Source organism: Falco peregrinus, chromosome 10 (genome assembly GCF_023634155.1).
Source record: "Falco peregrinus isolate bFalPer1 chromosome 10, bFalPer1.pri, whole genome shotgun sequence".
NCBI lineage: Eukaryota > Metazoa > Chordata > Aves > Falconiformes > Falconidae > Falco > Falco peregrinus.
This window is the reverse complement of record NC_073730.1, coordinates 33,372,690-33,394,264: the sequence shown is the minus strand read 5'-3', so window position 1 is coordinate 33,394,264 and position 21,575 is coordinate 33,372,690. Positions and strand designations below refer to the sequence as shown.

The 21,575-nt window shown below is 39.6% G+C and overlaps 1 protein-coding gene across 2 annotated transcripts in view; it reads right to left on the bottom strand.

Annotated features, from left to right (window-relative positions):
• Nucleotides 1–21,575, bottom strand: part of PDE4B (phosphodiesterase 4B) — a 216,640-nt gene that overhangs the window by 151,135 nt on the left and 43,930 nt on the right. Inside the window, exon 1 of one of the 2 annotated variants that reach the window (XM_055815122.1) lies at nucleotides 17,328–17,685. The exons of the other annotated variant lie outside the window; for it this stretch is intronic. Within the exon in view, the coding sequence (XP_055671097.1) occupies nucleotides 17,328–17,563 (236 nt within the window). The 5' untranslated portion in view covers nucleotides 17,564–17,685. Of the gene's footprint in view, nucleotides 1–17,327; nucleotides 17,686–21,575 lie in introns of those variants that run through there. 2 annotated transcript variants of the gene reach the window in all.

The window sequence follows — 21,575 nt, the reverse complement described above, 5'->3', positions numbered from 1 at the left end:
GGGATACTCCAGGCACAAAAAACCATACCCAATGTTGATACCTGAAATGACAGTGAAACAATTATTTTTTCCTACAGAGAAACTAGATAGGTTTGAAAGGAAATAAAAAATCAAGCAGAAAAGGCCCCATGAGATTAGTATAAAGAAAGATTAAAATAAGAAAACAGTCATCTTTTAGGCATGTTACAGCTAATGCAGTTATGTTGATTGTCAACATTTGTTTCCAGGTATTAATACAAGGAGGAAAAAACTTATTAGGGTGGTAAAAGATAAAAGCATTGCTAGGAATAATGGGACGAAATGCAGCATAAAAGTGTAGGCTATGCAAAGACGCTTCTAGATGACAATATTTACTAAACACAAAAAGTTTGTCAGGTCGCTGAAGCTCTGACAGACACTTAGGACAATTTAATTCCAGACCCACAGGAACACTCATGCGTGTACTCCGCAGCTGAGTAGGCTATCGGAAGAGGACACTGTGCACCTTTCGGGCAGGACCTGTGCTGGACGGGGAGTTCCTCCCGCCCCATAGACTGCGAGCACGGAGTGTGCAGAGTGCATTGTCAGACTATCGTTTAGCTCACGCGGAACAGAACGCTTAAGAGCAAGCAGATGAGCGTTGGGTACATATAAAATACAATTAAACATGGGCTAGACATTAAAAAATACAATAAATAAATGTTATTATGCTAAATCCTTCAATATTTATTCTGTTTATGTATTCTGTAAACTAAAAGGAACTCCTTAATTAGGATTCACAGACTTTGGGGGTGAGGGGAAGGAAGACCTCATTAGTGGCATGGCTAAACAAATAACAATTGAGTTACTGCATAGTTTGTAAATTCTTTCACTTGTACTATATCTATACATCCTATTTAACATAAATACCAAGCTGTAGAGAAAGTTAGTAGATTATTTTCAAAAATAATTTTGTGACCCTGAAAGGATGACTAAAAATGTTTATAAATAAAAGTCTTAAAATGAAAATAAGATCTCATTCCTATGAGACCTGTGACAATTTTGCAATACACAAATTATCTCACGGAAAATGTATTTGTAATCATTTTTAAACAGGAATGGTTGCATTAGGTACCTATTACTCATATGTGCTCATACTTCCTTTAGGTCTGGGCTGACTCCTCCTTACCAAGACCTTACCAAAGTGAATGCCATTTCCAGTAGCACAAAAGACATACTAGTATTATTGATGAAAACCTTAAAAAAAGTTGATTCACATTTGAGGTGCCTAGCTAGAAAAGCAAAAGGGTCACAATCCGCAGAAGTTTCTCACTTCACTCAAAGTGAAGTCATTGGGAGCTTCGCAGCTCATCAGAACCAAACTCAACAACAAATATGTACTAGAGGAAACACCTCTGGAAGTTGAGGAGCCCAACATCTAACCCATGATGAATCCCCAATTTTTTAATTGCAGCAGTAAGCCAAAAACCCTAAAACCAAATACCCACCCGTCCCCCTCCACCCCCAATTATATTCTTCAGCTATACAACACGGTTAATTGAATAACTTTGTCACAAGGGTTGACAACATGAATTAATCAAAACTAACAAACAGCTGCAAACACTTGTAGCCAGTAGTCTCCATCTGAACACTGCCGCAAAGGCTTCTCTTCAGTATGCCCCCTTATACCACACTCACTAAGCACTAAGAAGTTTTTAATCTTGGTTATTCCTTTCAGTTGAGTCATTACTAGAATATTTTACTGCCTTCCTGAAATGATTAACAGCAGTGACCTTTTCAAAATTTGGAAGGATCTTTCCTGCATGCTAAGTAATATCACAATGGCTTAATTTAAACTACAGCACAAAACCAATCTACCTAAGTAATCTCTGTCAACAATTAATTTAACATTAAGAAAGTCAAATAAAAATGCATAGTCAGTAGCAGCTCTGTTTTTAATTCGTTTGCCCTTCTTACTATCCTGCTCAAGGCAAGAATTATTGGTGACAAAACCAGTCACAGATACCACATCAATTTAACTTTAGTGCATGAAGCTAAACTCACTTCAGCTGTAAGAAGCTGCAGAGATCAATTTTTCAACATCACAAAATTCTCACCATTACAGTTTCCTAGTTCCTAGATCCTAAGAGGCTCAGTCAGCCCTATGAAAGACTGGATTCCTGTACAAAAACTTCCAAATCCCCGTTGCTTCTTATAAACAAACAAATAAATAAAACTGGACCCCAAACTCACAATTGAACCAGCACAGATCAACCAAAAAGCTACTTGAAGGAGATGCCTGCTGCAAGAAAAGCCCAGCTGAAGGGTACTGACCAGCTCTGACACTTTAGGGGATCATTGCTGTGTCTTTTCACTCAGATAAAATTACCCGTCATTTTGGTGAACAGTTCTCCCTTAGAGTCGGTCAATCGACTCAACTGCTACGAGCTACAGGATTCCCAACCCAGGACCTTTATGTCAAATGGGGAATATCAGATAATTGTCTACACTAGTCACACTGAAATGAAAAACAACAAGTTATTTCCAATTGCGACATACTGCTGTTTTTAGAGACTTCTGTATTATTTTAAACCCAAAATGCCAACTTGGACAGGTGACATGTCACAATGCAGTGTTCTATAAGCCTCTGATATGCTTTATCTGGCTTTGAAATCCAAAATCCAAATTTCTGAAAACGTAGATCAAGAGATCCAGGACGAAAATAGGCCATTTGCAGCTCTGAAAAGCCTTTGTATTAATGTCTGCTGTTCTCAGTGGAAGCAAAGTAGTCTCAAACATTAACATCTCTGCTTTAATACTTGTCCCTATTTGAGATTTACTTTCATCTCTCCTATCTCTTTTTAACCTTTATCTGTGGTAATTGTTTTTGTTAAGTCTTGTTAATTAAGACTGCAAGCTCATCAGGGAAACATTCTCCCCTTTGTTTTCCAGTTTCATAGCCTGGCAGAAGTCAAGCATCAAAAATGCATCAGATACTGGTTCAACAAAACATTTCACAGAATTAAGAGTATAGACATGAAGGTCCTGAAGTCCATCTGTGTGTTTGTATCAAATGCTTCTGCTCACTAACAATGTATTAATAATATAATAGGCTTACTGCTTCTGGTGAGAGATTTTAATATTGACTATTAAAAAAACCAGTTTCTATCTGAATTAAATCATTCCCTCTTTCAGCCAAGAGCTGATGCCCTTCAAAGGTTCACAGGCTTATCACAGCATTCCCTCCCACCACACTAACTTCCCAGTTTGGTCACTGTTTAGCTAAATGCTGTGTATTTATTCTCTTTGTCTAAGGCCCTGAAAGTTGGCTGTTAGTCTATATGACAGGGTTCATAAATTAGTGACCCTGAATTATTCATTAGATGTTTAACCAAATCCTCTACCAAGACCCCCAGTTGCTGTAAATCGAAAAACCAGATTATATATTCTATTTTTTCTCTATATAGCACTACATACTACATTTTTTCAAAAGATTCCTTAAAGCATCACTAGCTTTTACTTTAAGTGATATCACAATAAAAGGCAGATTTAATAATCTGTTTCAGTTTCTTATCTTTCCTTTCCTTGAACCATTAATATAAGTGAAAGCAAAAATGCAACTCAGCTTGTTATATTTGCAAAATCAAATGCATTAGACAGGGTATTATTTGCCTCAGGCAATGCCATTTCAAGCTTGTATCACTACTACCCAGGACCATTCAGTTTTCAAAGAAAAGAATTTGGATTTCACAATGACTGCTGTCACTCATTTACAACTAGCAATTGCTCTTTCACCAAGAAATCAGTTTCCACCCCAGCACATTTGAATGAACAAACCTGTGGTGTTTATTACATAGGAAATATCTTCCCTAAGGTCTTGAAATAATTTTAATCTATTTCTCTTTACCTTCATAACACATTAACAAGAGAAATCAGAAATAAGCCAACACCTTTCTTATGAGACCAATTTTATATTTAACAACATGCAAATGACATTTTTAACAATGAAATACGGTGTTTGTTTGGATAAGGACCACTAAATGAGAAAAATTAAAAAAACCCACAAACCAAAAAACAACTAAATGTCTGGGACTTAAATCTCCAGGTTGACTGCTCAACTGTCACCAGCTTGGGGGGTGAGTTGCTCTTCTGTTGACAGCATTTTCAAATGTCTGTAGTCGTTTATCTCAGAGACAACTTCAAAACTTAACACCATGCTCCTGGCTTTGCAAATTTGGACTGATATGACCGATCAATTCCACCACTTGAAGGTCGGTGGATATTTGTCTTATATTGTCATGCACGCAACTTTAAATGAGTTTTTAAAATGTCAGCTCTATATATTTTTGAGCTCGCTTCCATACTCATTATTTACACAGTTATTAACGTAATCCTCAATATTGTGCTTGACTATTCCCTGCCATGTTCTCTTGCTTCACCTCCCAACCCTTCAGCACAGAAGCAAGATCAGTTTCTCAATTTTACTGTTCTTTTGAGATCTACATAACGAGTGAGAGTAAGTCAGCTAACAGAAAGACTGAGTAAAAGGCCTGCTCTGATATTTGAGTCTGAATGATAAGAGGTCCAGCGACAGAGGTGATGGCAAGTGAGTGAGTGATCCAGGTCAGGATTGACAGGAGTACTCTAACAGGAATGCAATTGTCATCTCAGGCCACAGGGAAAATTTGTAATTTCTCCCACATCTATTATTAGAGACTAGATTCAAGTTCTTTATATACGTATTTTTCAAATTTCACTTTGTGAATTAACATCAATTTAAGTCCTTTTAATTAATTCTCAAATTATTTTAACCAACCATTAAAACCAAACCCGTTTCTCAAGTCCACCTTGAGGCTACTTTGAGCAAGTACGCTACAAAGGGAGTACGCTGTCAAATATTGTTAGTGGTTAATATTATGGGAAACCTAAACAATACAAATATGCTCTGAATACAACAGAGAAACCTATTGGAAACTATTTTTATCCTACAGAGCAGAGTCCTGACATTTTTTACTTAGCCTTCTGTGGAGTCCTAGTTTACAGTAATTGAGTAAATGAAATTCCAACCCAAAGTATGAAGACTATTCTCAAAAAAACTTCAATACTTTCCAAGCACGGTTGAAGAAGATTCACATTCAGTTCCCAACAGGCTGACCAACTGAAAGCATTTACAACTTGTTATAATTTTTTTTTCCATTGTAAAATAACAACTGACAAGTACGAGACAAACTAATAATTGCCTATGGCGGGCATGCAGTGTATTGCAATTGTGACTGCAAAGCGCTTCTTTCTGGGACATGCTGTAAAAAAATAGCAAAGCCTGACATTTAAAGATTTTTCTTTTTCCTTAGGGAGGCAAGTTTCAAGTACAGTATTGCATATTTTCATCAGTCCCTTCTTGAAAACAGGGCAAAGCCTTAGGGCTTAGTGGTTTATGAAGGTGTTTTTGTTGTAGGCAGAATGGAGAACACATCCTTACGTCTATGGAGATAAGAGCTTAACACATCTGTAAGCTGGAAGAAAAGGCAGCAACTGACTATAGATCCTAGAATTAGAGAGATTGCCACGGCACTGTACTCCAGAGAAACCCATTTGAAGATCATGCTTGTGCAAAGCGCGGGCTTCTCATTATGCCAACTTCTCTCAGTGTTCATCTTCCAGTGTTACCTCCTCCATCCTGTACAATCTTCTCTCTTTTGTTCCTCCTTTGCCATGAGGCCTATGTAATCACCTGCATCTCATTACCAGTATGATGGTGAGGAGATCTCTTGAGATAGTAGGACTGTTCCTCATACATTGTTCTTAACATTGAAGGAAATTTGTCTTGCAAATATCAGGTAAATGACAATGGAGTTCTTTGGGGCTTGGGCAGGGTTGAGGTGTGGGGTGGTTTTGGTAAGGACATCATTTATCATTTGTTACCATCTATCTTTGAGGGCAAAAATAAATAAAAAATGTCTTAGTGGCTATGATTCAGAAAAAGGCAACATTTGCAGCTTCCATCAATTCTACCTGCAACTGAAGGAGCTCAGTATCAAATAAAAAGGGCGGCCTTGTAATAATGTTTGAATACACTGTGTCCTCTTGATGAGTATTTTTACTGCATGTATACATGGGTTTAATCTAACAGCAAACTGCTGGAAAAGCAATCAACAAGCCCAACACCGGCTGGAGGCAGCTCAATCAACAAACACTGGAGGGACAAAGCAAGAGCCATTTGTTCTCAGTTCCACCGCTGACCTCCAGCAGCTCAACAGAATAGTTTAAGGGGATCCAGTCTGACAATACAGACCTTGACTATATTTCAAAGGACATGTCACCTCAAGGGGAAGAGAGAGCTTTGGAAAACAGACTAATACTCCGATCTCAGAAGTTAAGGGTGGCTGTGGCTTGCCATCATTAATTTACATTAATCATAGTTAAGAGATGTGTATAATTACGACTTACTTTGAACACTTTCCTGCTTAAGTCAACCACTAAAGACATACTTAAATGCAGAAATCACAGAATCCACTTACTGTGATAGCCAAGAGCAAACGCAGTTCGTCACTGCAGTCCACCCACGCAACAGGGTAACCCAAAGTGTTCTGCTTCAAACTGGCAAGCACACATTTCCCAGCTGCAATACTCCGTGATCGTGACTCCATCCCACCCCAAACACCCATAACTCAGGCAACTGGCATAAGGACAGAGCCAAATAGATGATCACAAAGTAAATTACCACAGTAGTAACAACGGGCGAAGGCAGCACGGCTGGAGGGGCACAGCTTCCAGGTAGCCCCAGCCCAGTCTAATGGCTGGGACACAGCAAAGACACAGCTCCCTTAGGCACTGCATACCATAAAGGATGCACAAGAAGGATGCTGGGAGCTCTGCAGTGGCGACAGCCCTCAGGAAATCAAGCCCTTGTATACACTGTGAAAGTGCTCGTGATTGTAATAACAGAATGCTTACGGAAAATGAGCCTCCCTAGGAATACCTGCCTCATCTGGTTTTCATACAAATATCCCAATTTCCTACCCATCTAACTTAAGCTTGAGATGGGGCAGAATAAGGCAAATGGGCTGAGAACCCCTTAAATGAGCACTCATGTGTTAATGTACAGGAAATTAGATCCTCAACAGATCACACACTTGTGTATGAACTCCTACAGTGGGACTCCCAATCACTTAGCCATAATAGCAACCATGCAAATCTCACACTGAGTGCCATGCCATTTATCCATCAGCAGAGAGGTGTCTCCATCAGTGGTGCATAAGAACAGCTTGATTTTATGACAGAGGAAACGCTGCTTAAACTCAGCCTACTCATACTGACGGTCATTATATCGCTACTTCTGTTTCTGTGAAAGCTGCAGTGTAAGTCTTTGGTAGAAACAGGAACACAAGAGGTTAGGAGGTGAGGGAATTCCATAGCAACGTATATACACAAATGAATAAAACCCACTCTCTGAGGTTCTCAGAAGCTACAAGAAGAGATGCCAATGTAGACAGAGATATCTTAAGTCAGAAAATTTTTATTACCTACTCTGTGTTTTTAGCGTATTCACAGGAAAACACTGGTATTATAAAACACATCTACACAATTGGGCAGAGAAGGAATTTCAAATGCTGGACAGAACGCCTAAGGAGAGCTACAGCACAGTGCCACCAGGAGCAGATGCTTGTATAAAGCTCTCCAGCATAGCTTCTCAACAACATGGGCTTGTATGTCTTAAATACCTCTGCCAGGGTATACTACCTAAGCTTCTTCAAAGCAAATGCTATTGCTATGAAAATTCATGGGAACTTGATTTTTCAAGATAAAATTCTAGTTTTTGAAGATAAATTCAGGCTAAGAACAGAAGTTACTCATGCTGTGAACACTGTTTATCTTCCCAGGAGTTTTACAACACTGTATGAATAGCGCCAGGACCTGGATTTACTTGATTTTACTTTCCTAGCTAGGTAAATTAGTCCCCACGTTGCTTTCTGCAACATTTAAACAGTAACAGTCTGCATATATGGTTTGCAAGTCTGGGAAATACACATTCAAATCTCTTAAGAATGGTTTATTAAAGATTTGAAAGCTGGCACTGAAGTCTAACTGAAAAGTAGATGGCTGTATTACAAGCCACCTTGAGGCTGGCAGCATATTCAATAGCTGTTCACAACCGCTTGCAGATGCAAAGACCCTGGAGGCAGTAAGTGTGTAGGTTACTAACCTCAGGTCCTCACCTGAGAGAAACAGACAAAATTTCCTCGAAAGCCTGAATCCAAAGGGACTTTCAGAGGTGATGGTCAGATGTGGAAGGCTGAGAACTCCTCTGGCTCAGGGCTTCAGACTTGCCTCTTCCAACAGTGTTGGTCTTCAGTCCCAGCAGTTGGCTCTCAGAGCTGCAACTGCCTAAGGACAGCCTGACATGCTAGTGACAGTGATTGTGCCAATTGGAATCGATGCAGAGTCATCCGGAAATGGTTTCCCACAGGATCAGTGGGCTGTCCGGCCCTTCTTCCTCTCCCCCCATTCTCTTCTTTGCCTTGGCTCTGCGTTCCTTGCCAATCTCTTGAGTTTCCATGTGTTATATTTGATTGTTTTTCATTCTTTCCCCATCCCCCATAGAAAAAATACAAAATAAAATAATCCCCAGACAAGCAAGAGCTTATCTAAGCAATACAGGATAGGATGTTTTTAACTTGTTCATTTTGGTAACTCTTTTTTTTCCCCCTCCATCTTGTCTTCCCTGCTTAAAAAAGAGAAACACTGCAGTACATAGCACCCAACACTTCACTCATAAATGGATGATTAGGTCTGTGATAAACCTTAACTGTAAGTAATAACACATAATTTGACTTAGTATGCCTTTTAAAGAAAGAGATCTGAAAATACCCTCAAACCTACAAGGACTGAATGCTTTCCTAACATACCACGTTCCCTTAGACCTCATTTCTGTGTCATGAGCTCCAGAATCCACTCAGCTCAGTAGAGGTTCAGACTCTCCAATTACCTTAGTAATAATGAATCCAATAAAACTGGAAGAGCTAATTTTGCATTATTGTTATGAAAGAAAACTTTCCGTCTAACCTAATGAAGTTGTCCATCACTATGCAATTATTACCTGCATATGTAAAATGTCAGCAGGGTTCACTAAAGCTTTTTGAAATGACGCAGCAGCACAAAATGTCTCTAATCTTCAGATAGCTCTTTATATGGTTCTTTAGATATTGAAAAGGCAGCAAGCAACTGTTAATTTACGACCTATATTCTGCACATTTTAAGAACATACGGTACTTTGTTATTATGGTAAGAACTACATGCTAATATCATTAAAGGAGGCAATGTCTTAAACATTTTTGTTGTGTTTGCACTTTGTCAACCTGTATCAGTGCAAAAACTGCTTGAGCTGAGAGAAAAATTAATTGACTTTTGTTTTCTTTTACTGATAAAATGAGATTAATGCCTCCTTATGTTTCCTTTCAGGTGGTACAACACGCTTGCTTTTCCATGCCAATGTCTATACAGCTAGCTACGTCAGAAATCAATGAAACAGGAATCCAAGAAGTTACTGTACCAAGATAAAATATGCAACGAAATGGAAATTATTCCGTATATGTATATGTAAGAATCTACCTGCAGTACATTTTCATTCAGAATAAGAGTCCTTTTCTGAGGTCTGCATTATGATGCATCGTACACTGTACACAATGGCACAATGAAAAATCATCATCCTAGCAGTAACTGACTACATAATGCTGGACACATGGAGCTATTGGAAGTGCAACAAAAACTCTCCACATGAGTACAAATTGATTCAGGGCAAATTGATAAAATGGTTCCCATTTAATTCCATTAACTGCCATGCAGATGTTTTCCCTTCATAACATTTAAATTTGTTGCGGAGAAAGCTGCATTAAATTGCTCTATCATGATGAAATGCAACTTGCTGGCTTAAAAAAAATATGCAGAAGGCCTTTACACAATGTTACATTGAACACAGAAAGGTAAATTCCGTTCTAATGAGTGCAGGCATCCTAATTCTACCCACAAGAGCTCTGCTTTTCTAGTCCAAACAAGTTCTAGACAGTAGCAAAGTAGGCAGCTTCTTAATGTAGCAGATTATTATGGCAACAACAACAACAAAAATAATCCATGTCCCCAGTGCTTTCTCTGCCAACGACAGCAAAGCCAGCTGGCAGCTGCTGCTGCAGAGAGGGAAGCTGCTGAGATAGAGGCTGGTGGGTATGCCTGGCAGCAGGGTCGGTCAGCCCAGTTGTAACCCGCTTGTCTCACCCTGGCCACCCATCTCAGCTCTGTTTGTGACAGGGCCCCATCTCCGAAACAACAGAAGTCTGTCTGCACCACTGGGAAGTTTCGAAACAGTTCTTTTTCCTACTGTGATGTTGCTTGCAACATCAAAAATACCTCACACTGTACATTTTCAGTCCCTCAGCACTGTCCCCTCCTCCTACCTGCAGGTCTTTCCTCCCTCCTCCTCTCATTTAAAGGCCGATTTGTATCTCCATACTCTTGTCAGCCCCTTTACTCCAAGTTCTTCTTACACTTTTGTCAATCATTTTACTGGAAATAGTCAAAACTCAAAGCAATCTGGGTCAAACCTGATTCTTACTTGAATGCCATCATTTTAGCCACGTGGAAAATGTGAGTATATTGTAGTATACCACACCACAAGGAAGGTCTACATTTATCAGGAGACAACAGTAGATCAATCAAGCGTTTTGTCCAACACAAAAAAATTAGGGTTATTTTACCATCAGAAGAAAATAAATCAGCTAATCATTGCCATTTCTTCAGAGTCTTATATTATTTAATATCTACTCTGCCCCTCAGCAATACCTATTTGTAGTGCTGAGAGAACAAAAAAAAACAACCACCTGAGAAACTTAAAAACTTAAGTTTTCTTCCAGTGCTTCCCAGTGGTAGAAGTTTATCTGTTAGAAGAGATTGACTCCATGGATGTGTTTCTTGGAAAATAAAACCTTATTTCATATTAATAATTTTCCTATGGGTAGCTATGGCAATCTTTTACCCCAAAACACTATCAGCTGCTGTTGCACCACTCTTCTTGTTTTACTTCAGCATTATGCTTGTGTCACTATTTCAGTACATTAATAAATGTCTATTATTTATTATCAGTTAGAGCTTTATATTGTGCTGAGACAGGCACTCGTGTGTGTCAAGCAATGCTGCCTATTAATTCATAGCATCCCATGAGCAGAGTTCACGTTTATTATTTACATTTTGTATACCATACCCACTCATGTAGTCCAGTAGGAAATTGAGAGCAACTGCAATTTTCACATTGCAGCTTCCCAAATCCGCTCTCTTCTTTCTACTTCTATTTGCAAATCCAGCCATCGCAGCATCAGCCAAGCATTTTCTGTGGCACTGCTTTAATTCACTTCTGACAAGAACACTGTCCATCTTTTAACCTCAACTGATTTTTTTGAGTATTGCAGAATGCCCATACCATGATCATTACAGAAGAACCTACAAACTTGACTTGTCAAAACTACCTCCAAACTCACCCCATGCAGAGAAGCATGCATTGTGGAACCCGTGTGATGTTCTCTTAAGGCAATCCCAAGTAATAGAAGTAAAACAGGGGGAACATTGAGGAAAGCTAGCTGTCATTATTCAGAAGGAAAAAAAGGTGAAAAAGATAAAAACAACCGAACGATGGACTACAGAATGTATAGATTTGCAGTGAAGCTAATCTACACTGCATAAATTATGTGGCAGACACATTTGTGGTTTATCAGTCTGTCCTGGCAACCAACTCGAGCACGTAAGCAGCAAACCGTACCTCCTAGAAACACACAGCACAAATCCATAGATGCTATCACAATGGCAAGTTTCATACATCAACATAGCTTTCAGCAAAGCTAAATTCAACAGTAAAGCTTCCGAAGGAAACCATTTTGGCACAGAAAACATTAACTTGATTGGTAAGCCTGTGTATGAGAGTTGGAAGTCACGGATTCTCTAGGCAGGTCTCCGCTGCCACAGTAAATCATGAAACCTCTCAGAATCTGCATTCCTCATAGATCAGCACACTGCAAACAGTTAAAACTTAAAGGTATTACAAATTCCAGAAAGTGTTTATTTCTCTGAGAAGGTATCCGCTCTCATTCTCTCTCCCCACCCCAGAGAAATGGCTGAATCTATCAAAATTAAATTATCATTAATATAATAATCTGTTGTACTTTGCTTGAATCTTTAACAGCTGGTGAATATTTTAAGACCATGTTTTCCCACCTAAGTGGCTGGGGGATGATAAAAGTTTCTCCTTTCTGTCCTCTGCTTTTGTAGACGAGGTTTAAAGGCAATATATACAGTCAAAACAGATGTGAAGATCACACAGCTGGGTTCAGTATTTGTTGTGTGTGCTTACTTCTGTTGTCTGAAGAGCTCTTTCCTCCTCACCTTCATGTCCTTTGGAATCCTTCCTGCCACTTGCTGCTAGCACTCAGGAATGCTCCTCAGGACAGATGGGAGAACATATTCAGCACAGAAAAAGAGAGGAACCTTCTGGTTTTTCCCCATCCTTTTCCCTATTCAATTCAGTTTGTTTCTCCTAGGACTTTCAGTAGATAACTGAGCAACACAGTGTGTCCAACACCAGTCCCAGTTCGAAAGAGAAACTCCAGACAGAAAGAGAATCATCCTATTTCTCCAAAATGAAAATAATGAGGGAAAAAAACCAAGCTTGAAATCACATCAACAGTCAGTGAGAAACACAAACAGATCAGCTCATTGAAGTAAAGGCAAGTGTGTTAGTCAGTGCTGGAACTATGGAAATGTACCCTGCTATATATATAGCAAAGTTGAAACAGGTCCAAAAGCATACCATACAGTACTTTCAGCAAGACAGGCTATGGTGAGAGGCACTAGCTTTGTCTCAAAAGCAAAAGTCAATTCCTCTAGCCCAAGTCTTGGATGAAGCTGGCCAGGAGAGCTCAGACCAGGGGCCCTGGTGCATGGGCTGGCAGCACAGGGCAGAGGCCACCTCACCGCAGGTGGACACGGTAGGGCTTGGTGCTGAAGGGGACACCAACAGGGGCGAGATCCCACCAGGAGCTCCACTCCACCACGTGCGTGCTGCCCGGTGACTTGTACACAGCACCGCAACATGACCAAAGCACTGGCGAAGTTGATGGATCTTATAAACACCTGTTATCCTCAGCAATTTCAAGTATACAGACAGTCTCCAAAACCTGAATTTTCTGAAGTGCTGATCCAAGTGTGGGCTGCCACTAGGTAAGGCTTTCTTATTTGAGTCTAGAAGAACAATCACCAGAGAGCAAAACAAAATGTGACATCTTTTGATAGCTTTGATTTGCCTATAGTACATTTTGCAGCTTCAAGTAATTAAACCGACCAGTTGTTATTCACCAGGCTTGGGAAAACCCTCAAATGCTACCCCTCTGACTAGATTATGCCACACTATTTAACAGACTAAACTCCACCACTGAAGATTACTGTGTAATGAAAACAGATGATGTTTTCAAAAAATTAAGGTTAGCATACGATTTACATTTTACATTATGTTTTAAAAAGCAAATGCATGTCTGTATTTCAATTTCATTGAAACACAATCAAAAGAAAAAACAGAGCAAAATTTCCTAGCATACTATTTCTGTTCCATCCTGTGTTTTCTTTATAAACTAAATAATGGGTATAAAGAAAAAAAACAACCTTAAAGCCACTAAAATGAGGAAAACTAAACATGAACTAATTTGAAAAAAAACCATGAGTCTTAGTTAAGAAGAGGCAATAAACATATTCTAGAAATCACTTCATTAAAAAGCCAGTGCTCATCACACAGCATAGCAAATGACTGTCTATATATTAAGAAACTGATTAAGTGATCTAGGTTGTATAAATATTACTGAGGAACTACTTCTAATCTTGAAGATAAATACTGCAAGGTAAATAAAACTGTATTATAGGCAGCAGAGTGCACTTAGAAAATATCTACTTTCTTTCACAAGACATTCAGGATCTTCCAAGACGTTGCTGAGAAGGACCGTCCTTTGGGTGTAATCCCAATGACATTAACCGTATTACTTGACAAGATTGAGATGGCAGACCTGTAGAGAATGAAAGTTATTTTTACAACTCTTGCTTTGAAAGTCCTCAGGCTAAGGCCTGGGCAAGGGAGAACAGACATGAGCAATGGAGAGGGAACGAGCTGTTCCTCCGGTAGCAGTGGCTCACACGAGCAAGCACTGTGGACAAAGCATCCATCCTTGTCTTGCAGAGGTGCTGACCTCCCTCCAGTGACTGCAGAGGAAACGCTGCAACCAGGTGTGCGTGCAAGTTCAGCACGGGATGGTTGCTAACAGGTATCAAGTCGTGTCAGCTAGCTACTGCCTGCTCCTTTCCGCACACACCCCCACCCCCCAAAGGCAGGTGATACAAACGGACTATCAGAAAGGAAGAAATAGCACGTGGGCTTTCAGGATCTCCAGGACAAAAATGATAGTCGCAAGAAAAGAAGAGTGAGACTTGTGGATTCTGGTAGAAGGAAAAGACCAAAGGTTTAAGAGTTTTTGTACTGTTATTTTATATGAGTGAGGCATTTGAAGACTGGACACAGCAACAGCAGCCACGGTAAACTGTTCCAGGGGTTTGGAGCAGGAAGGAATCAGCTTCACAGGTATTTAAAGGCAATTCTGTTGACAAGTCGGTCATGTCCTGTCATGAGAACTGGATCCCAAGGAAAAGAAAGATTCAGAGCACAGAAGCATTTGAATCATGGGCTTATTTAAAAAAAAAAAAACAACAAAAAAAACCAAACTGAAATTTTGTTTTCCTTTTTCTTTCTGGATAAGATCTGATGACTGGATATCAGAGAAGACTGGTGATGACAGAGATTTCATCAGCATGATCACGAGAAAAGTTGCAACGTATTCAGTTATAAAAGAAGGAAAATGCCTAGAAAAGGCAATTAGTTGAAAAGGAAGGGAAAAGAGCAAGGGAAGACAGAAAATTGAAAATAAGGGGCATAGAAGAGGGAACAGAAGATTCATCAAGTAATAACATTAGCAACAATGACAAAGGTGGTGAAAGATGATCCTTTACCACGCCACTAGCCCCCAAACTGAGGGTATTTACTGTTTATGAGGCTATGAAAGATATAAATTATATGATATCCAACAGCATGAATCAATTTCCTTGCTTACTATTACTGTGTAGTTGATATTTCTTGTACATTTACTCCTGAAGTAATTCCTTTGCTACCCAGATACTAACTTCCAGCTCAACATAGAAGAGCACCTTACGTAAGTGGCATTTTTGCTTAGCACAGGTGATGATGTTTTCATGCCCTGCATAACAAATTTACAACTAATAAGCAAATTCAGTTACGTAGCTGAATGTACACTGTCTGCAACACGCATACAACAGCTGTACAGACATTCTAATGAAATGTTCTATCACACTCAATTTAAATTCCCTCCTGTTTTATGACATGCTAGAGCAAATTGAAAATATGTCTGTGTTTGCTATATGTTTTGACTGCGTTAAATATGTACTCACAAGCAAGCATTCTTGAAACCTTTCTTTCTAAGGGTGATTTTCTTCATTTCTACAATAGCTTACATCTTATCTAAGGCTAAAACACTTACGTGCAGTTCATAACCACCTGATACTAAGAACTTAAAAAAATTAAGAGTATGGGAACCTTCCATCTTTCCATTAAAAAAAAATCAACCTAGAGTAATCCCACCTCCTTTATAAGCTGATTGTTAGTTATATCTATATGTGTGTATGTGTGTGCATATATATATAAAATTTTTTTTCACCAACAATGCAGATAACCCTGACCACATTCTGCTCTACTAATTCCCAGCAGTACCGTCTTTCCATAGCACACATTTCTTGAAATACACTAGTGGGGGTAAGATGAGCAGTAACCCACTGCTTCAATGCTGAGAAATATGACAGATGTTCGAGGGAATTAATGTGTATAAACCGAAAGACTATTGACTACAATCAATTAAAATGCTAGAGGAAGCTAAAGAACATACTGAAACCACTACAGCATGTAACCAGTTTGGGTGGCTGTTATTACTGCTTGGATTAAATTTAAAAAAAAAAAAGGGGGGGGGGGGGGGGGGGGCAGAAAGCCTGCATGATTTTAGAATTCTAATTTTAATTTAATGCTGCTACACCTCAAATGCATTTCAAACTATTTAAAAAAAGATTTACAAGTCAATTATCTCAGTTCAACTCAGTAAAATTCCCTGGTATGAAAGTTTACAGTTTTTCCTCTTATTTTTCTTACTGTTTAACAGCACATAACTACTGTCAGAGCTACTAATCCACTCTAAGCAATTAGTAATTCACTTCAGAAGTAAATACAGCTTTGAATTATTTCGGCATTACTCAAATTAACCACTTTAATATAATGTTCTATTTTTAAAAACAACAGACAAGGATGGGTATTTCAGATACCCCAAAACAACTGGCCCATATAGATACAAACGGGACAGCCTCATCCTCTCTCCTCTGATTTAGTCTGTGGAATAGGAAACTAATGGGATACAGCTCTGCATTAGCAGGGTTTAAAAATATTTATGTTACTTAAAGTTTTCTGGTTTAATTCCCACAGTCAACTAGTGCATATTTATAAAGACTTTTGGAATTTAAAAGGTGGATTGTACAAGACCCATACAGAGTAAATTTAGAAAATGAACCAAAAAATATTCTTACAGATTTTCCTGAATTATGTATTTTGATTACTGTTTACAGCACGGTTTAGCCAGGATAACTGACAGTCAGAGGCATCTCACAATCAACTGTAATGGCATGCAAATTGACTATTTGGGGTTCGTAATTTGAAGGGAGGGAAAAGATGACTCTTAACTGGAGTTTCCTTGGAAAAAAATGGCTGAAAGAAGATAATTTGTAGCTAGCAAAAACTGTTTAAAAGCTCTCACAGGGAAGTTGAAGCCCTTTCCAGCATTTAACTCCAGGAGTACCCTGCCCAAATCACCCAGTCTGCGCCGTACTGTCATCTGCAGGCAGAGCTGACAGAAGCAAAGAAAAAAACATGTCTCAAAGGTTTTGAAATGAATTCATGTGCTCTACCTACGACAACGTAATGCCTGGGAAAGTTAGCGGCTGCTGCCTTTGTTCAGAGATTAACCATGGCACAGATGAATAATGGGCTGGATTTATTCTAAAGAACAGAAGCTGAATGACAATTGTTGAGGCACTGCATTATACATACTTTGGCTGTCTTCTGCTCTATTCATTTAACACTTGCAGAGTGTACCGTGAATGAATCTCAGCTCATTTTTCCCTGTTAAACCCACAGCCACACAATGTTTTGTAAACCCACACTGATACCCAGCAGATCTTACCATGTATGTGCCACCGTAAAGCGACGACGCTGGCGGATGCTTTTATTCACAAGCAACTTTCTGAAAAAGCATGGAGAGTTCCTCGGTGAACTGCGAGGAGAAATTTTTGGAGACGTAGGTCTGTTCCCAGGCAGCTTGGGAAGCTCGAGCTCTAAATGCATTTGTTCTTTGAAAGTCCTTATGTAAATCTCTGACTCTGGAGTAGCAAGTTCCCTAGAAGAATCTTTTGCTGTCATAGCTTAGACGTTATATGAGCTCTCACCATTCAGAAAACGTAAGAAAAACACATCACGCAGGCATCGCCGCAGATCAAAAATGCTGATAAATCGGCAGAGCTTACCCTGCTCATTCACAAGGCTGGGCTCCAAATGGAAAGGCTGCCTGAAGCAACAGCAGCATAAATTGAAGGACGATAAGCCAGGGCTGTCAGAAAACCCTTTATCAGCCCAGCTCTCCCTCTGAAAATGCGCCAAAGTGTTTCTGTGTCAGCAGCCTCTGTGTGGATGCAGCTTGCCTGCCAGCTACCCACCGACGCGCGCCGGAGCCATTCAGCCCCGCACACCAGCTCATGAAAAATTCATAACAGCCAGCTCCCGATCAATCCCTTTCCTATAGCATTTTGGCTTCACATACCGAACAGAAAAACACTGGATTTTTCAGTGTGCACTAATAAAACCAAGGAATTCCCTAGCCTGTCACAAGCCAAGTAACTTGATTCATTCAGGCCCAGTATGTTTAATAAAAAGGTCTTCATTCAGAATTAGTTTTACCCATACTGCAGTAGCTCCACCCATGACATGCTTATTGGCTCAATATTATTTTGACAACTGGATTCTGTTGAGCTACGTATTGTGTGATGAGCGTGTCACATTCTCATGAAATTTTAACGAGCTGTCTAACACCATGACATTGTTCCTGGGCACCTCCGAGCACACCCCGGGCACACCTGGAGAGACCCCTGGGGTGGCAGCAACGCTGGCTCTGATAGAGATGTGCGCAAGGCTCAGGGTGGGCCAGGAAGAAAAGGTCTAGTGGGGGGGAAGGCAAGCAATAATATTCTGCAAGAACAAAGCCTGCAAGAATGCATGTTCCACAGACGAAGCTGAAAGCCTGCCGAAGCAGCATGCTTTGCTGTCCTGGGATCTGTGTATGGTCAAAGGGCAGAATCACTGCCAGATACTGCACAGCCCCAACACAGCAAGCACCACTGGAGAAGCTAGCACAGGGAGAGAAAACAGGGGGAAACACCAAAGGATGGGGAGCCTGGCATTTCCCTGCAAAGACAATGCAAATTAATTCAAATTAATTCAGCAATATATGTATTTAGAAACACAAATCCCAAGGTGTTTTTTTCTGGACATAAACACCATGAAACCAACACTTGCAAGGCTAAAAAAACCCAAAAAACCATCCCAGCAAGAAAGTTGAAGACAAGATTCGATGCTCATAATAAGGGCATAATACTACAGGGAGTGGCAGAGCATCTTTTTAACTGGTCAAAAGTAGGTGACCTTAAATGTAAATACAATAGTTCTTTTTAAAGGAGGAGGAGACAGGAAAGAGTATACCCAGCCAGCCCACGGTGAGAGTGCGCTGATCTGCATACAAGACGTTGATTGCACAGTATAGGCATCAATTACACAACAAATCCCCACCAGTTCCTATTCATTCCAGTTCTTTTCACTCATATATCCCAAAACACTTTACAAAAACATTAGCATGCCTTCCTCAGCTTCAAGCAAAAGGCTTGCTATAGACAGCTTCCCTATAGCAGAGACTACAGACGAGTTACCAGGCATTCTGCCTAACCTGCCACTATGATAATCATCATTCAGATTTATTTAAAAACAAAAAAAACCCCCACCCAAAGTACAAAACCCCCAATCAAACAACAAAAAACTCTGCCTGAGCCTAACCTAAGGACACTGGAAATGCAGTGTTATTTAAAACCAAGAGGCTCACACAGGAGCAGAACAGGAACATTTAATGCTTTAGGAATTATGACGTTTTAGGCTGTGATATGTTACTCTACGTCTCGACTGTACTGACAGCTAGTGAAAGACAAAGGGAAGCTTGGAAGCTATGCTGAATGATAAACAAAATCCACACAATGCTTAGAATCTGGAATTCCAAACAGAAAAAAATTAACTTTCTAACTCACCAGGAAGCAAAATGGGATATTGGAGAGGTTTTGTGAGAATACATCCGATACTAGAGAAAGAATATTTCCATGTCTTTTCAGAAATCTATTAAAATGGCAAGGAGAATAAAGGGAAACTCACCTTTTAAAAGCACTCTGCAATAAAATATGCTGTGCAATGGCATGCTCCTCGTACTATGTACTTTCCTTACCTGAATTCAGAGATGTTAGAAGCAGTGTCCATTAAGGGAGCGGTTCTTGTTATTTGGACATTCATAAATTAGTAACGAGATGTCAGCCCCACAGCCTGCAGAAGGTACTGTGGGAAGATGTGCAAAGGCTGTTGATGGAGCAAAGAAATGCAAAACAAACTAAGCTAACGCAATGAGAAAAGGAGACTGAGGGGTAAGCAAGCCTCCACTCTCCCTTGTGAAAGCATAAAGAATGAAAAGACAAAGTGCCACCCACTGCTTTGGGTAGCCAGAATGCTACCTGCTTCTCCAAGATGAGGTCGAGGACAGTAGTTGCTTGGTACTCAGAGTATTTTGAAGGCTGACCATTAACACAGGATATTTCTTTTGTTAAGTATCTTCCAGATCTTGGAGGCAACGGGAGCTAACTGTTACCTGAAAAAGGCTGTAGAACAGTTCTCTTTCTGTTTCAGCTACCTTCACGATTCATGCTGCCAAATTCTGACACTGCACACACAGAGGACCATGCAGTTAATGTCTATATAGTCTCTACTGATTTGTAGCACTGGAATTCTGTCAAGACATGCTGCTTTACTCTAGGATAAGCCAAGAAGAGGTGAGAACAAGAACATCTCAAGAGACTTGAGCTAACTGGCACGAAAGCTTGCTTATCAAAATAACCTTGGCAATAATTCTGAAAAATGAATTTTGCTATACTTGTGAGGTTACCATTAGCAACAGAAAACAATGGTAGACAGAGCACCTAGGGTACCAGAACACTTGGAGAGGCTACCAGATGCAAGTCCCAGTTTACTGAGGCTCCCCTAATATACCAGCAAAAACAGTCAACAGGCATCTCGTTTCCTGAACTTCTGTAATGTCCCAGTAACACAGTGTAAAGCAACAATTTATCTATCAATACAGATTATTCTCTGCAATAGGATCAGTAGTCCTTAAGTAACAAGTAATTTCAGCTCTTCAGAAATGGGGCCAGTAATACAAAGGCAGAGTTGAGAGGGGGAAAGAATGATTAAGGAAAAGGGCCTGGTAGTACTGGCAGGAAAATGAAACTGCTTGGAAGAACAAGAACAAATAAGGAAATTTTCAAAAGTTTGAGTATACTTGGGTGAGTTTTCATACAAGCTTCCTAGCTCACCAAAGTGTCTAGGATTGCTGAAGGTTTTAAAATATTTTAATACTTTTAATAGAATAACTGATATAAGTGGTAAACATTTTCAAGCATGCCATTCCTCATCAAAGGCCAATCTTCACTGTGTTGAAAGCAACTGCTAAGCAACAAGAACACATATTTTTCTTCACAGTAGCACTATTATTTACCTGTTTCTAAGTCATAATTGGCAGGATAAATTAAAATGCCAGGGAAGAGGCAACTGTGAAACATCTTACATGCTTCAGTAGGAAAGGAAGTGTGGTTAGTTGCCTTTTCACAGCACTCAGTCAGTGGCAGAGTAATTGGATAATTCTTCCATACAGCACACTCTCCACAAGCTTATTTAGATAAAAAAAATTTGGAAACTGCCCTCTGTTACTTAGTTGTTGTTCCACCCATACACATATTAGCAAGGCATCCCAAAAAGATAATGCTAACCTGACAGCAAATTAATTAGAAAAATTATTTCAAGGGATCACGGTTTGCGGGTACTACTTTCACTTATTTGTCAAAGAAAGGAAACCTAAGGGAAACATATTTTTCATCAAGTACAGAGTCTTCTTTTCAGAAGTCCTGGCTTTTAATATTCTGTCTTTAAAAGCAAAAATAAAGATCTCCTTCAAACAACATGAAAGTTAAGACTACTACATGTGCCAATCACTATAAAACATAAAACACAGACACACACACCGCCCACATATTTTTAATTGTTGTTCAAGCAATTTGCTGTCTAAATGCACACATGC